The sequence below is a fragment of the Hypanus sabinus genome, chromosome 5 (assembly GCF_030144855.1).
Source record: "Hypanus sabinus isolate sHypSab1 chromosome 5, sHypSab1.hap1, whole genome shotgun sequence".
NCBI lineage: Eukaryota > Metazoa > Chordata > Chondrichthyes > Myliobatiformes > Dasyatidae > Hypanus > Hypanus sabinus.
Genome location: NC_082710.1, coordinates 38,834,232 through 38,852,757, shown reverse-complemented (window position 1 = coordinate 38,852,757; position 18,526 = coordinate 38,834,232). Strand labels below are relative to the sequence as shown.

The 18,526-nt window shown below is 38.4% G+C and overlaps 1 protein-coding gene across 8 annotated transcripts in view; it reads right to left on the bottom strand.

The window, feature by feature from the left end:
* LOC132394075 (transducin-like enhancer protein 4) overlaps positions 1–18,526 on the bottom strand; it is a 149,280-nt gene that overhangs the window by 50,568 nt on the left and 80,186 nt on the right. For 5 of the 8 annotated variants that reach the window (XM_059969781.1, XM_059969776.1, XM_059969774.1 and 2 more), the window contains 2 exons: positions 7,525–7,708; positions 5,625–5,641 (listed from right to left, as the gene is read on the bottom strand). In XM_059969781.1, the coding sequence (XP_059825764.1) occupies positions 5,625–5,641; positions 7,525–7,708 (201 nt within the window). The remainder of the gene's footprint in view (positions 1–5,624; positions 5,642–7,524; positions 7,709–18,526) is intronic. The other 3 variants (XM_059969777.1, XM_059969775.1, XM_059969779.1) reach the window with 1 other exon arrangement.

Here is an 18,526-nt window from a genome sequence, read left to right as displayed (position 1 = left end):
TGCAGAAAGCCGTGGACAGATATGTCAGAATAGGAATGGACCCACTCGGATATCCTTCATGGCATGAGGCTGGAGGCTAAGACTCAACTATCATCTGCCAGCTTGTTTTCCCTCTCCTTCCCCCACCTTCTTATTCTAGCTTTGCCCCCTTCCTTTCTTGTCCTGGTAAAGGGTCTTGGCCCGAAACGTCAACTGCTTATTCTTCTCTATAGATGATGTCCGACTTGCTGAGTTCCTCAGGCATTTTGTGTGTGCTGCTCAAGATTTCTACCGTCTGCAGAATCTCTTATGTTTATTGTTATAATCATTCTATTCCATCCTTTCCATGATGAAAATACTATTCAGAAACAGGAAAAGTGATGGTTAGAGTCAAACAGAAATTTTTGTAATATCTTGAACAGTTATCGATGCTTTGCATAAATTAAGAGAAACAAAATTGGGAAAGCATTCCACAGCAGCACACAGAATCCCAGATTAACCAGCAGGAGTGGTTCAACTCTCAAACTACTGACCCAAACAAACCATCAGTTTATTCCTACCCTCAATCCTCTCTCCTCCCCTCCCCATGGCAGAGCCTGCAGCTCCACATTGGCCTTATCAATCGTGAATTCAGAATTCCTCTAAACCGTGGTAGGAATGATGTTAGTTAGATGGAAGTTAAAGTCTGTCCTGAGCCTTATAGGCTCATCATGTCATTGCTTATGCCAGTTTCCATGGCGTGAAGCGACTGAGACTCCCCCACCCCACCCCAGATATGATGCTAGTCTATCATGAGGTTAATCCACAGCATTTTGCCGGTACCCATTTTCAGCTGGGTGGACTGGATCAATGTGTGGTTAAGTGCCTTCCTCAAGGACACAACACGCTGCCTTGGCTGGGGCTCGAACTCACGACCTTCAGATCACTAGTCCAATGCCTTAACCACTTGGCCATGCGACATACATATTCCTCAATGATGAGGGACCACTAAATGTTACATTTATAAAGCATATGTTATCGAGATTGGGGTTGCTCTGTAAAAAGGTAAAGGCAGAATTTTCAGAAATAATTGTTCAATATTTTAAATTCTAGAGTACAAACAGTGATAAAGGAACAACAATACAGCATCTGCCTTATTCTTAGAGCAAAGTGTTGTGTATTTATTTATTTAAACCACTACCAAAAAAAAATCAAAAAACTACGCTCCTTCATTATGCAGTTTGTGCAAGTTAATGTAATTACATGAAATGTAGAGAATCACCCATTGCAGTCCTGCCCAAAAGCCACATATAAAAACACCTAAATTAAAAAAAAGTCATCCCAGTTTGTGTTACAAAAAGTTGATTAATTTTATTTAAAACAAAAACTGATCAGTACTATACAAAATATATTTGTTCATAATATATCCTACACTAATTGTTACCAACATATCCTTTACACATTAGTGACTTTCAAAAGAGCTATAAAAATTTCAGGCATCATTAATTTAGATTTGCACTGGAATTTTCTTTGACAGCCAGCCAAAAATTGCTTATTATTTAGAACACTAGTAATGCCTGCTTGCACATTAGCAGAGAAGAAAAAAGGGAAAAATGCAAAAGGCAATTTATGTCACGCTCATTACCTGTTAAAGAGCATTATCTTGCATGAATAAATTATATTATACAAGGACACAGTGTACAGCTGTTGGGAATTGTCACATTCTGGTTGTTAGACATCAGTATTAGTCATATGGTACAAAAATCATAAAAAGCCTCTCCTTCACTGAATCACTTAAGAAATGTTCAATCAATAAAATAAGAGACTAACAGCTATTTTGTGCATTGCTGAAAATATTTAGCGAAACTAGCAAGCTATTGCATTTTGAAATGCTGACAACAATGTCTTTATTCCTTGGAACGTAGAAGATGGAGAAGAGATTTGATAGAGGTATGCAAAATTATGATGGGTATAGATGGGTATAAAAGTAAGCAGGCATTCTCCTTACTGAGATTGGGTGGGACTACAACTAGACATCATGGGTTAAGGGTGAAAAGTGTAAAGTTTAAGGGGAACCTGAACAGGTACATGAACTGTAGGGGTATGGGTGGCTATGGTCCCAGTGCAGGTCAATGGGAGTATGCAGTTTAAATGGTTTGACATGGACTAGATGGGCCGAAGGGCCTGTTTCTGTGCCGTTCTTTTGTATGATGAACAAACTTTTCATCCTAAAATACATTATTCTGACGAGTTGCTAAACTTCTAGTACTAAAAACATTTTCCCTTTAGCCACAATGCAATTTTGTCCTCTCTCACAGCAAAGTATACCAGTTTGTTCCCTACTCACTGTCACCCTTTTGTTCAAAAATGCTCAAATTGTGTAACCAAATGACTTATTTCCTTCAAGACAGTAAGTTTTGGTATCTATAGCAGTTCTCCACTCAAAAAAAATATTTAAATAAAGCGACTGAACAGAACCTGCAACATCAATGCACGAATGACTGCAAGTGCCCATCTGTATATGCCACAGTCACATCTGGTGAATACCTGCTCTAGGTTAATTAAAAGGTCCTTCCTTAGCGAGGGATCTGGCAGTGAAACAATGCTCACAACTTTCAGGAATGATTGTGATATTGCCCATCTCCCATCTGTAGGTGGGAAGGCCCTGATTGTAGGTTGTTTGGCCTGGATGCTTACTTCTAAAAGTCCATCATCACAATGGCTGTTGGTTATCACCCAAACTGATCCAATCACTTCAATCAGTAGGCCGGGGTGGTGGGGGTGGGGGGCACATAAAATTACTTACACTTCATACATAGTATTCGGCCCAATAAAGTCCTTCTTCATGTATACAAGATACAAGGTCTGGAAATTCCATTGTAACAATACTGTATTAAGTTTGGTGTGCAGTATCATTTGCACAGCCTTGCATGAAGGTAATGCAGTATTCTTTAACAAGCAGTGCACAGAGGAACTTCTAGGCCTTTGTGTAATTACTTTATCTAGACCTAGTGCATCTGAGCTTTAAAGTTAGTGAAATTTTTTTAATTTTTTTTTAAAAAGGCTATAGTCAGGGCATTATATTATTAATGTCTTGAATGTCAGGGGTCATAAAATATCAGATCAATTTCCAGTAGCCCTTTGGAAAGTGCATACAACGGAGATGTCTATCAGTACTGGGTCATGATGGTTAGAACAATCTCAATGGTCCACTGCCAAGCGCATCATTAGTGTGACGGTTGGGGTACCTGCTAGTCAAGCAGGAGACAGGGCTTCTGTTTCTCGACAGGAAAGACTAACTTGTTCATGGAACTCTGGTGAGTGGGGAAAAATTGAGAGTTCAGGGTAGAAGTTACAGCAAGGAGAAGAATGCAACTGTAAAGATTTAAGCAGCAACCAATTTATTGTTTTAAACTCAATTTATAAGACAGAAGATGGTCAAAAGCTACATTTACACAAATTGCTAATTAAAGGTATATTAGTTTAAAGGTATATTAGTTTCAGACTAGATGCTACATTTTTTTCTGTCCAACAGTCTTCCACTTCCATTAAAATCACTAATGAGATTAATTAAAAAGTCATTTACTTGTGAAGCAAGCATGAAGCAATTTTGATTTATTACAAATTAAAACAAACACAAGCACTGAAGAATATTTTGCATTAAAATGTGATCTAAATGCTCTGTAAAGAAAATGTGTGTATCAAATAGACTTATCAGAAAAGCTCAAATTTCCAAAAGAACATTACATTTTTTACTATAATTTATTTCAGTACTTCAGCTCGATTGCCATTTTCAAAACCTGCCTTTCAATCGTACATACACACTGAAGATCTTGGTTCTTACAAAATCAAATTCAAACCATCTGGGTCTGGGCAAATAAGTAGTAAGCACTCCAATACATCAGATGTTAAGAAAAGTTCCAATTCCATCAAACTGTCTGCTTTCTTTTAACCACAAAGAAATAATCTACCAGGAGGCAAAAATGTATCTTGCATATATAAATCACTCTCTTAATGAGATAGGACACGTAGGATGGCTTGACCCAGCAAATATTTTTCCATTCTTTGCATTGGATGGTACAAAACAGACAGTACACTCACATGAAGCAAGCACCCAGGCGTAAGCCAAGCAGAAGTAGGACACACAATGGCAGAAGTATTGAAGTTAAAAACTTGTACATGTTAACAACAGTTTAATCAGCTGCCATCGCCTACCTCTATATGGAGCAGCAAGATATCACATCAAATTTAATAGATTCACAGGGAACTGCTCACTGTCTACCAAAGACCTAAACACTTGGATATTATGACCAATGCTAGTTGTAATTACAAACAAGGGGAAATATATTTCTGCTCTGAGCCAGAAGTTGCTTCAAACACTACAGGTAGAACACACATTGTATACTTTGCCTACAATGTTAAACAGAGAACTGTCCACCAGCCAAGGTGAATTTAAAACAAGACCATGTATAAGAGCCAGGCATGAAATTGTCCTATACATTCAAAATATCTTCCCTTCACTGAATAGCTCCAAAAAGTAGATTAACTAGTTATTTACCTCGGCTGCAGTTTGTGAAATATTCCTTTATAAAAACTGACTTTTACATTTGCTTATATTATAATAATTCATTCATTTCAAAACAAAATCACAGAGGTTGTTCTAAGCTCTGTGACTTTCTGAACATGGTGTAAAAGGTGTTCTGTAAATGAAAGCTCTTATTTCTTTAGCAAATATTGCACATTCAGGTGACAAATCTCATGCTTAATTACTTTTAGTCAAATACCCATAGGAGGGTCACGCAGTGCAGCAGCCAGAGGAGCCAATGCCTCACAGCACCAGATACTCAGGTTCAATCCTGACCCTGGGTGCTGTCTGGGTGTGGGTGTAGTTTTTGTTTCCCCGGTGATCAAATGGATTTCTGCCAAGTACGCTAGTTTCCTCCCGCATCCCAACAACATGCATGTTGGCCATTCTAAACCAGCCCTCGTGTGAAGGTGAATGGTAAAATACAAGGAGATTCACCAAGTATGTGGTGAGAACTTAAAAAAAATGGGACTACTGTAGAATTAGTGTAAATAGGATATCTGTCAGTGCAGACCCAGTGCGATGAAGGGCCTATTTCAGTACTGTATTGCCCTATGACATTTTTTAAAAAGTAAAATGTATTTGAAATGCAATGTCTCTATAAAACGCTCTTGGTGATTAATCCACACAATGAGGTAGGCAGTATTATGTTAGAAACTGCTGCTGTGTATTGTCCCTACCACCAATAAAAACAATATAACAAAACACAGGAATACATTTCCAGGCTGTCAGGTTCTCCTCATTTCCAAGGTCAATCAAAAACTGCAAGAAAATGTACTTATTTCTCATTAACCCACCAACATGGACTCACAGTATGCTGGTAAACTAAAAATGAAAAGGCTGGTGTTCCAAGATAATGGGTTTCCCATTGATTTCCCATTGGAGCCTCAGCTCTAAAATGAAAGCATGTTTAGACACAGATCTAAAGTTATCGTTGGCAATATGACAACCAAAGTATTCTTGTACCACAGCAATATCAGAAAGTATATGGGACTATAAATAAAAGTCAAAAGGGCAAAAACAAGAAGCTGTCCAAAGACTGAATTTTTATCCCCTTGTAAAAAAAATTGTTGAAACCTACCTTTACTGAGTCTCTGTCTGTTCTCATAGGAAGCCACATCATTAAATAAATGAGCGAGGTTGCAATCAAGAAAAGAGCAGGAAAAGTGGGAAGTGGGGAATGGGGTGGGAGGGAAAAAACAAGCACCTGTTATCATGATTGTCAGCTTATCTAATCACCAGATGTGTTGTTTCCCAGTAAGTACAGTTTCACATCCTTTCACTTGCACATTTACAGCTTGGGATTCAAGTTCGAAATTCGCATCAGGTGATATCTGCAGTCTTTACCCCCCTGCCTCCCAAACCTCCCAAGATATGTATTACTTTACATTGGCAACAAACAAAATATAAATGATATAGTAATATAACAGTTATTATGACAGGGTAGACCGAACTACTTTGTATACAATGGTACTTGCACTTTTGCCAATTGTATATTGTTCGGCAGTGTTGTTTCTTTGCTTAACAAGAACTCTCAAAACTAAAACAAAGGTGAAAGTTTGTTCTTGATGATTTCATAAAATTTGTGATCTTCAAGGCTGAAGAACAAATTAACCACGTTGTTTCATGATCTATCTGGCTCCTGCTTGCAAGAATGAAGCAGGAAATTAATCCATTGGAAAAAGAAGTAGAAGCTATTACTAATCCTCTTAAAGAAGGTAGCTGAATATATTATCAGACTCCACACAGAGAGACTGACTAATCAATGATAATGTACCATGGATAAATTTATCTCACCCATGGATTAATGAAGAAAGCAGGTGGATAACTATTCAAGCAGTTCTACAATTTAGCATATTTCCTTATTGCAAAATCATCCTTATTTATATTGGAGTGGTCCCTTAAAAATAAATATAACCTTTCAAGGAGCATAAAATGACTATACAAACAGGCAGGGGAAAGAGATGGAGGTAAGTTCATAAGGCACTAATGGCAAACTGAGATTTAAGTGTCACTTTAGGGACCCAATTAGCTTCACCACTGGCAGCACTCACCATCAATGAAGAAGCTGATGCCTTTACAGTAATAAGAGACTGTTGACATTGCAGATTTATTTATAATTATTCACCAAATCTAAAGCAAGAGGATGCTGTAATTTGGCAAATTCAGTCAATTGTTGAATGAGAAACAAAGTTACAGTCTAAAAGACACCCAACTATTATTTCCTACGTCAAAACATGTACACATTAAACAACAGATAGCATTATAAAGGAATCATTCAGTTCACTATTCTCCTTTCCTTACAAATGTGTATGAGGAAAAATATTTCAGTTACAACACTGCCTCTCAATTGATCCAGTAGGGGTTCCAGATTACTTAATGCAAACAATTTAAGGTATTTTATTCTTGGTTAATTCCAAGTGGGTGAATATACATCAATCCTGCTTGTTTGGCATTAAAAAAAAATTCAGACTTAGCAAACTAAAGCCAAGCTATAAAAAACTACCCTGAACAATGCAATAGCTCTCTAGTTGGGATGACTTTGGAGTGCGGTACTGATCTTTAAACTGCGCTGTAGACAAAGCAACATTCAACCTCTGACACACAACAAACTACAACATTTTGTCTCAACTTCATACTTCATCAAATGGCCTAAAATTTAATGAAAAATATTTAACATTGCTTCAGAGAAGTGATTTTAATATCACAAATTTTAAAGGAGAAATAGGAAAGCAAGAAGGTAAAGAATCACTGTTAAAATTAAAAATTTCAAAACATATTAAGAGTATTATGAGATACAAAACCAAGATAATTTGATGGAGCCAAGAAACAAATTAGCAGCAATTTAGCTGAAGAGTTAAAAGCCTGGAAAGCTAAATAGCCTACTCCCATTACTATGTTACTAAAGAAAGAGATTAACAATCAGATTCCCATTTTGAAATTATATTCTACTTCAACTCCAGTTTCAAACATTGTGTTACCTCTTTGATGGTCTGTTTCATGGTGTTTCTTCTCATCCTTCATAGCATTTGATAATGCCAGTAGTCCAGCACTGCTTCCAACAGACGGGATTCCTGGAGGCTGCAATCCAGATGGGTGCGGAGTAAGGGGAACTGGAAGTGCATGACCATGCGATAAATGTTGAGCTTGCAGTTGCTGCTGCTGCTGTGAAAAAAATAAAGTTGCATGAAATGTGTGAAAAAAATAGAAAATGTGCATTGAGCATTTACTGGGAAATACATTTTTCAAAAAAAAAATCACCCACTCTTTTACAGCTAATAATTTATGGCTCTATTCATGAAAAGATGAAGGTGGGAGGGTAGGGGGTTTTGTATCATCCTATCAAATTTAAGAGTAGAAGTATTTTCTACCCCAGCAGTCGGCTATCAGGTGGAACTACCAGCAGCATAGCGCTCTAATCAAGGACACTTGGGGATATTTCATGACTACAAAAGAGTAAGAATCCTCTTAACAGGGAAATCAGGAGCGCAGAGAGGGTATGAGATGGATCTGGCAGGTAAGGTTAAGGAAAATCCCAAGATGTTCTATAGCTGTACAAAGTGTTAAAGGGTTTCTATGGAGAGAGCAGGTCCCTTAGGGCATCTACATCCTGAGATGCAGAAGGCTCAAGACAGTTACAAGCAGCATAGTAATGTAGCTTTTAGTGCAACACTATTACAAAGCAGGTGTTTTGGGTTCAATACTGCTGTCCGTCTGTCTGCTCACTCCATGGGTTTTCTTCAGGTGCTCCAGTTTCCTCCCACCTTCTGTAGACATGTGGATTAGTGAGTTAATTAATCATGGGTGGGATTTTTAAACAAATACTTCTTCCCAGTGCCTACTGAGAAGAAAATCATGGTTATTCAAGAGATAAGGAGAAAAACACTGGAGAAGTTTTGGAGGATATTTTCAGGCCTTCCAGCATATTAAGGTGAATAAATTGCCAGAGCCTGACCGACAACATCTTCTGACTTTGTGGAGGCCAGAGAATAAATTGCGGAGGTCCTTGCAGAGATACTGTTTTTGCTTCATCAGTACCCAACAGTGAAGTTCCTAAAGCTTGAAAGGTTGCCAATGCTCTGTCGCTTAAGGGTAGCAATGACAAGACTAAGTAACTACAAGCCAGTCGGCCTAACATCAGTAACAGAATACTGAGTTGCTGGAGGGACCAGGATTTACCAGAATTTGGATACACAGAGCCTGATTAGGTGGAGTCAGCATGGCATTGTGCATGTTTCAGAGACTTTTGAAAGGTAAGCAAAAACGTAAATGAGGGTAGGGCAATGGAAGCTGTCCATTGGGATTTGGCAAGGTATTTGAAAAGACCCCACATGATAGACTGGGTTGGAAGGTTAGTCCCATAGAATTCAGGGAATGCTAGTTAGACTGATTCACAATTGGCCTGGAAGTGGAGGGTGTAGTTGAAATTGATTTCTTTGAGGCTGGTGACAAATGATGTGCTGCAGGAGCCAGTTTTGAGACCCTTGTTATTAGTTATTTATACAAATGATTTGGATGTGAATACACAAGGCTTGGTCAGTAAGCTTGTGGATGACATGAAATTGGATGTTGATGATAGTGAAGAAGGCTATCGGAGATTACAAAGGAATTGTGATCAGTTACAGAAGTGTGCCAAAAGAGTGGCAAATGGATTTCAATAAAGATGTGTGAGGTGATCCATTTTGGAAAGATGGCAAGGTCACATTTGGAGTACCATGTTTAGTTCTGTGTAACAGGAAAAATGTGATTCACTAGAAAGATTGCAAGAAAAATTTAAGAGTATGTTGCTCGGACCAGGTGACTTGAGTTATAGGGACAATTTGTCCAGGCTAGGTCTTATTCCTTGGAGAAAGAGGGTTAACCTTGTAGAAGTGTTTAAAACTCTGACAGAATATTTTAAGTTAGAGATACAGCACAGTAACAGGCCCTTCTAGCCCAACAAGCCCAGACCCACACCACCCAATGTGACCAATTAACCTTTGGAATGATCACCCAGAAGAAACCCACACAGTCATAGGGAGAATGTATAATTCCTAAAGACAGTGGCAGAATTGAACCCAGGATGCTGGCGCTGTAATCGCATTACACCAGCTGCTGTGGATAGTAACAATCTTTTCCCCAGGGTAAGGGAGTCCAAAACTAGGAGACGTACAGTAGGTTCAGGGTGAGAGTGGAAAGGGAACCCGAGAGGCAACGTTTTCCATGCATGAGCAAGGACTACCAGAATAAATGGTCAAGGTGCAATGGAAAGAGGGGGGAGGGGGGAGAATAGGGCAATCAAAAATGAGCAAATGAGATATTAGCAATTGGTTGGTAAAATCCAGAGGGGAACTGGGGCAAAACATGGACTCCAGTTGGACAGATAAGCCATGAAGCAGCAAAAGCTTTGTTGTGGGCTTGAATGAGCATTTCTGCACCACAAGATGCACTTCCTCAGCTATCAACTCCATCAGGTTTTGTGCCCTGGAAATCCAAATATCAACTCTTAAATGTAATTAAGCCTCCCAATGTACAGCGATTTGCCTACATTAGTGACTTGCCCCATTTAAATACTAACTTACACAGCAAATTGAGGATGTGCTTCATGATTTTAAACTCTGAGACCAACTGAATTATCAAGATCCAAGTGAATATACATACAGTTAATATTTATATGAACTTGCTGCATGTTCTTCACAGCAATGATGTTTAACAATTCATCTGCCACTTTAAATACTTTCTTTCTAAAATGTATAATTGTAACCAAAAGAAACAAATGTTCGTTTTTGTACAGAACTGTTTGCAACTGTTTAAAAATTCCTTAAAACTTCAAATCTTGGCAAGCATGGACTAGGGCTCTGGGCATTTACTTTCCCAGCACAACATTCTGTAGTTTTTTTCAATCTAATTGTTTCATGCACAGATTGCTAGTAGAATGGGTTGGATTGTAATTCAGGTACCAGTTCAAAATTGTGGAAAAAATGAACAACTAACAGATACAAAATTTAAAAATGCACAAGCATTGGTAGAGCATAGTGTAGCCCATTAACAGAGAATAAATTTAACTACTTCCATGAACACTGAATAGTCCTTAAATACCAAGAAATTTAAGTTGTTTTACATGAAACAGCAGCACATTACTGCAGGAAGCTACATTAAGACTCATTAAATTGGTCTTCTGCCACTCGGCAAACAAGACAGCTACTAAAAATAACTGACAATAAAAAAGCACCACCTCAGTATTAAGAGCTTAGCAAGGGTTAACGTGAAAAAAATGAATTAAGTAAGGCAGAAAGGAGCCTGACTGCAGTGACTATTTAAAGCCCTTAGAGCATCCTTAGCAGTACTTCAACAAATTACTAAAGGAATGTGATGTAGCAGAGATTCAGCTCCTTAGGCTTGCTCAATAATATTGAAGTAATTGTATACTCCGTGCACGTTTGGTGATGCTCGAATAAAAAGCTAGAGGCCTGCCCTTGTCCTCTTTGCTACCCTGCGAGTTTATGTTGTGACAGGTTTATTTGAGTGGGACTATGATGCATGCACCAGCAGCTCCGCTGACAAGAGTTTAAAGTCTGTTTTACCAGTACACTGGCAACACAGAGAAAAGCCCTCAAGAGGCTAGGATTTGAGTGTTTGACCTCAGCTGGAGCTGTATGAAGCTTTGTGCTGTACTAACTATTGCTGGGTAGAAGGTTTGCTGTTGACAAGTAGAAGGGGCAATAAAAAGGATGCAATTTAGTCTGTGCATTATGGTATATATAATCCACAATTAAACCTACACATCAAATATATCAGTGTTCCCTCAGCTGAATATTAAGATGATAATATTTTTACATTTATTGGATCTAATTAAAAAGCAATCTTAAGTATTAGTATTACATTAGCTCTGATGTGCTGTAACATAATTTAATGTAATTGAAAATGAAACTATTTATTTCATTACAGCAAATGCTGTAATTAGTTATTTAATAATGTACATGGACAAGTTGAAAAGTATTCAAAGCTAAGGCAACATGATTTCATTTTCAGAGATTCAGAGGAAAAGGATAAAGAAATATAAATTTGACATAATGCAATCGTCCATGTTAGTTGTTTTTTTTTACTTCTTTTGTTCGTAATTACTATGAGTTTGGGAGGTTATTATATATGGATTATCATCTATTTGAATGTTTATTTAAACTATTAACTATGTACTCTCAAACTCTCTGTATTCATGCTTCATTTATGTTTGTTTAAAAATTAATAAAAAGATTCAAAAAGAAAGAAAGAAGAAATATAAGAGAAAGAGAAAGAACATAAGAAATAGGGAATAGGAGCAGGAGTCGGCCATCCAGCCCATCAAGCCTGCTCTGCTATTCAATAGGAGCATGGCTGATCTGGCCAGGGACTCATCTCCACCTACCTGCCTTTTCCCCGTAACCCCTAACTCCCCGACTATGCAAAAATTGATCCAAGCTTGTCTTAAATATGTTTACTGAGGTAGCCTCCACTGCTTCATTGGGCACAGAATTCCACAAATTCATACTCTCCGAGAAAAGCAGTTCCTCCTCATCTCTATCCTAAATCTATTTCCCTGAATCTTGAGGCTATGTTCCCTAGTTCTTGTCTCACCTACCAGTGGAAACAACTTTCCTGCCTCTATCTTATCTATCCCTTTCATAGTTTTATATGTTTGTATAAGATTATTTTTCTGAATTCCAGTGTGTACAGTGCCAGGCGACTCAATCTCTCCTCATAGTCTAATCTCCTCATCTCATCTCTGGTACCAACCTGGTGAACCTCCTCTGCACTGCCTCCAAATCCAGTATATCCTTCCTCAACTAAGGAGACTAGAACTGCATGCAATACCCCAAGTGTGGCTTTATCAGTGTCCTGTACATTTGCAGAACAGCAAAAGTAGTCAAATATTTTAATGGGAATGCTGCATTGATAATACTTCACAGCAATCATCTGAGGCACAGCATTGGAGTCATGACAAAGATCAAACTATACATAGTCAACTGATTTTTGATTAAAAAATTAACTGCTTTAAGAGCAGAACTCAAGCTTCTTGTTCCATCACAACTCATGCCCAAGTGTCATGTGCAAATTTTTCAAACAAATCAAAACATATGAATATGCAGACATTTCCGATTGTTGATATGGCCATCCCAAGATATATTGGTTAAGCGGTTTTCCCAACAGTCAGGCAGAGGAACAGCAAACAAAAATCAAAGATTATATGAAGTCTCTTGTTCTTTACACGCTGCAGGTCTACAATGAGCTTCTGCATCGTGTGGGCCCCAGATGCACTTTCCACTCATGTGATGGAAATTTATCTCAGGCTGGCAGTATTAAATCACTATATTACTGCAACAAAGATGACTCTGAAATCCAATTCAATTGACTACAAAATAAAATAATGATATTTCATAAGAAGAACATAAAAATAAGCTTTGCATTTTTATGGTCTACCAAGGGTAAAAAGCAGTGGGTGATGCTGCAACAAATTCAGTTTCAGGCTTCTAGCTTCTTGGAGAAGGGAAGCTGTAAGCTCCAAGTTGGTATCCCAACACAGCTGACTGGATCCTTTGACAGTGAGGAAAAAAACAGCTTCACTGAAAAGATGCATGAGAAAGAGGAATTGGAATTTAGTTACCGACACAGCTAGCATTGATTTGGAAATGTGCTTTGGCATCTCTTTGCATTACAAAATAAAACTACCAAATATTTTCAGGGTTTTTCTGAAATCACAAACCTTTCACAGCTTTAATTTTCACATCAAAGGACCTGGTCTAATTAGCAGGTCTTCTGCAATACAATCTGTTATTTATAACAGAACTACGGATCCAATTCCTGTACTCAGCATGAACTGGGTTAAAGAGTTGCCTTACTCAGACAACTCTGCACCACATTCCCCCACTCCAACCATTTTTGGAAATTTTGTTACATGGTTGAAACGAATCAAATAGCCATGAGCTGAATTCATTCGTTATTTTCCTAGACATTTCAATAAGCACAACACAAATAATGGCCAAGAGACAATTCAAAATTTGACCAGAGAATAAACAGATAAAGATGCTGATGACTGATTCACATCAAACACTGCAAACAAATTTTCCACTGTCCCGAGATTATTATAGGGCAGTCTCATATGCAGTCTTTTGCCAATATATCATGTGATCCAGCCTAATTACAGTAGATGATAACTAGATGAACCTCACTGGTTGTCAACAAAAATGTAATAATGTCATAAACATTCAAAATCACTAAGGGGCTCAACTAATGAAAACAAAGAGGCAGAGAGTGGACAGCCAGCGCCTTTTCCCCATCGCAGCAATGACTAATACCAGAGATCACCTTTTTAAAGGGACATTTAGGGAATACGTTAGAAGGCTTTTTTTTTGTACAGAGTGGTAGGTGCCTGTAACACACTGCAGGGGTCATAGTAGAGACTGATCCATTCAAGAGACTCATGAATAGGCATATAGGGGAAAAAAAACAACGGTGGTAGTACGTTTTAAAAGTCTACACATCATGGGCTGGAGGGCCTGTAGTCTCGGTCAGCTGTAACATCCTATTTGTGCTTATAGGTATATCACTCTACTTAATAAATGGCCCACTGTCCAAAGATACATTTATTGTTTGAGTACACAAGACCGCTTCTAGAACAGTAAAAAATGCATTATCTGCTGCAATACTAAACTTCTACTGGCATGCATTGTGTAATTTTATTAGAGAATCATTTACAGAAGTTGCTGTCCTAGCAAATATTTAAATATCTGGCACCCAGATGCACCCTAAATATTATTGAAAATGCAGATATGTGCGAGCGCGCGCACACACACACACACACACACACACACACAAAACAAAGTAGTTTTAAAATTTATTACATGATTCTTTGGCCTCATCCCTAAAAGAGCTAAAGGAGTACAGTATATCTTCAAAAATCTAGAACCTTACTATTCAAAAGCCTAGTGGCTCAGTATTTGGCTTAGCAAATGATATTTGCTGTGCTCCCATTAAATTGTCTGGAGCCCTTGTTCCCACGTTCCTTTCAAACTGATCAGGAGCTGGTTTTCTATGCTCCCTTTGTACTTACTGAGTTCTGGAATATATATTATAATCTTGTATACTACTTTTAAAAGATAATTTGAAGTGCATCAAGGTATTAGTCCAGGAAATTTGCCAGTCTGGCACTGTCAAAGTACTGATTGTGTATTACAAAGTTTTACTGTACTCAGCAATCTTCTTAAGTACAGTACATTATGAGCTATATAATATATACATAATAAAGATACATAATAGCCAGAGAATTAGATCAGGAATTAATGCACAGCATAATCATAAAATATGGCTTAAATTCGTAAATCTCTTTCATGCTATGCAATTTGTCTGGTAGTCTACGTTTACATATTTACATTTCAACAAATAGGATTTGCTCCCAATTATTTACACCCCCCCCCCCAAAAAAGAAAAAGCACCTATTTGTGACATTTCCTAATAAACTAGCATTGCGTAAACAGATTTCCTTTTAAGAGCCTGAGAAAGTGAATTAATTCTCTCAGCTACATAAATGTAACTGGAGTATTTCAGATTTCAGGGATAAAAAAGAAGTGTCAATGGGATAAAGCAGTTCTATGTAAAAGGGTCTTGATTTTCTCAGATATTGAAGATAAAATATCAAGCAATCTGGGAGCATATGAAGATGCCAAGGATATTCCCAGGGGGGAGAATTAAAGCTGAGAGAAGAAACTGGCTAGGCTGGAATCACTTTGCAACAGAGGAGACAGAGGGGAGATTTAATTAAGATGTATAAAATTATGAGAGAATTGTGCTGTGAAAAAGGAGTTATTCTTCAGCAAAAAGGAGTAAATATAACTGACAAGATGAATTAGAGGAGAGTTCAGAACTTCCCTCACTCTTTACCCCCACTCCCACACTCATTTTGTAGTGAGAGTCTGAAAACACAGCTTGAAAGGGCTGTGGAGGCAGAAAAAATTTCCAGATGTAGGTAGTACCTTCTTGAGCACATAAGCAAGACAATTAGCCCATTTTGTCAGCATATCCCTTTCACCTGCACTGCAAATCTCTATGAATAATTTCATCATTATTCAAATTTAATGCTAACTCTGTTAATTGCTTTATTTACACGGTCCTAAGGAATCCTTATCCTCAAAGTTCGCGTATCAAGTAAAACTAAATTTGGACAGAATCACCAGAAGCTTGCAACATGATGGATCATTACTTGGGTCATTAAGTCCATGTCAGTTCAATGCAAGAGCATTCTAGCTAGTCATCTCACCCACCCTAACAAGCTCTGCAAGACCTTTAACCACCTTTCAAGCATTTATCTATTCCTTTTTGAATTCAATTCTCGACGATTTCTATCAATATCTATAAATAACTTTAACCACTTAGTGCATTGATAAATTGTCACATCATTTATAGTTCTTTTGCCAACTACCTTCTTCTTGTGCTGTTTGATTCTTGAACTTTCCACAAGCAGTGGCTGTCTCTAACAAACTATTTTTTAAAAAATACCTTTATGAAATACTTCCTGAACCTCCATTCCAAGGAGAAATCCAGCTTCTCCAATCTATTCAGGTCAGTATCTAATGTGCACTTTGTAATTCATATATACAAGTAGGAAAAAGCTAGGTCAACCACTGTGGAAAGTAGCCATGGAGTGATCAGCAGTCTAGGGTTCTAGAAGCACAAAGGCACTCAGAAATTCTTAAGCAGTGGCCTGGAATAGGGAATAATTTCTTCTGCTTTCTGGGTTTTGAGCTGACTAAATAGGCCAATATGGAAAGCGTAGACTCTTTCACAGATGAGGCCAGAACTGGCAGATGGGGCTGGCAGGTGGTTATTTTATGGTGATCAGTTCCTTTTATTGCTTATGCTGAGTCTCTGTACACTGCCAGTGTTGACCACGATTTTCTCAACACCACTCCAAATGTTCCTTTTTCATTTTGAGTTGATCGTGGCTCAGAAGATCTCAAACATCCGAAGAAATGTTACACTTCAAGGAAGAACTTAAAACTCCTCCTTGATTCTTTTCTTCAATGCCCCCGGTGTCTTCTCGCCGTCAGTTTCAGGAGTTTGGCATCAGGTTAAGAAAATGACGTAGCCTGCCAAACGTGGCTGAGCAAGTGTAGACTGGGCCCCAATAGTGGTGATGCCAGCCTGGGAGAGGATGTAAATATGGGTTTAGCGATCCTCCCAAAGAACTTGGAGGACTTGAGGTTAGAACATTAGTGTTATTTTCTTCTAGTGCAGATAGATCAGGTTTCAGAAACATTTAAGAGGGCTGGGGTCATTGCTGCTAGGTTTGGGGTCTTGATCCGTGATTACTCATTTCCCCAAATGAAGGCAGTAGTGAATTTCTTCATGTCTGCTTCTGCTAAGAGTTGGTTTCTGAGTCATGCAAAGTGACTCATATTTAACAGTGTCTCCCCCAGAACCTTCATTGGCAGTGGAGTGTGGTGAAGGGTTTTGTGGATATTGAGTGTGAAGCCCATCATCTCTTATGCTCTAGTGAATGAGTTGATAATGCCTCTAAGCGTGCGCAAATGCAAACATTATCTGCATCCTGTCGCTTGCTAAGGGTGCAGCAATAGATGCAGATCTGCAGTGTGGCAGACTTGGGCCAAATGGCAGTGATTACAATATCACCTTTAAATTAAATGATGAGATGGATGCAGATTGCTCACTGGCAATAGTTAATTTCTCCAAGCAGTAAAGTTGATCAACACCTCCACCCACCACTTTATCATTTCCTGTTAGAGTCACCCTACTTATCAGCAGACACTTCTGTTCCTAGTGTCACTTTACTGTATGTACATTCAGTCAATGAATACAAGCTATCCCAGGTATTTATATTTATTGTGCTTTTTATTATGTTCTTTATCTTTTAGTGTGCTTTTTTAGCTGCATTAGATCCGGAGTAACAATTATTTAATTCTCCATTACACTTGTATACAGGAAATGACATTTAAACAATCTCAAACAATTGTTTATAGAGATACTACAGTGAAGTTTTGCACCAGATGGTACAAGAACACAGCAAGGAAAGAATGAGTGACTGGAGCAAATTAGAGAAAATAGCCAATATCGCTGAGGAACTGACCAACTTGAGGCATCTAATACCATTTGGAATGGAGGTCTGTAGTCCTTGTAAGATACCACTAGGTCTACAGAAGCTTTTGACACCATGTGGGTAACATTTCTTTCACTCAATACAGTTGGCATTTCTGGGTGCAAAGCCTATGTTTGCATTAGTCCAGAACCTACACCCATTTACTTCTGGCTCAGGCCACCATGCAGGTTTTCCCAACTTTTTTATGCCACGGTCCCCTACTATGAATCAAGGGGCCGTGAACCCCAGGTTTGGAACCCCTGTGCTGGACAGACCAAACAATCAAGAAAAGAATGGACTGCTGGAAGCAATCCAACAAGGCGATTGGACAACTCCATCAGTGATGGTGACGAAAGCAGTGAAGACAATTCAAGTACAGAGGATTTACAAGATCACTCAGAACAGAATTATTGGTACATTCATTGTCCACTTTGCAAGATTTGCTCACAGAGCTGGAAAATTTGCAAATATGTCAGTAGGCTGGACTAGCTGCACGCTTGTGCACAACTAAATAATGAACTGGAGGGTCGGATCTAGCCAGTAAAATGTCATATGCTTGTATCGAGTTGTCAAGTGGGATCACAAATTTCAATTCATAATGGGTAAACTACTCCAAGGAATCAAAGACATCCATGCAACTAAGATGATATCCTTGATAAACACAAGAGATTCTGCAGATGCTGGAAATCAAGAGAAACACACATAAAATGCTGGAGGAACTCAGCAGGCCAGTAAGTATCTTTGGAGAAGAATAAACAGTTAATGTTTAGGGAGGTGCATAGGTTGGGGAGGAGTATGGAAAGAAACTGGGAGGTGATAGGTGGAAGAGGTAAAGGCCTGAAGAAGGTCTGATAGAAGCCAGTGGACCATGGGAGAAA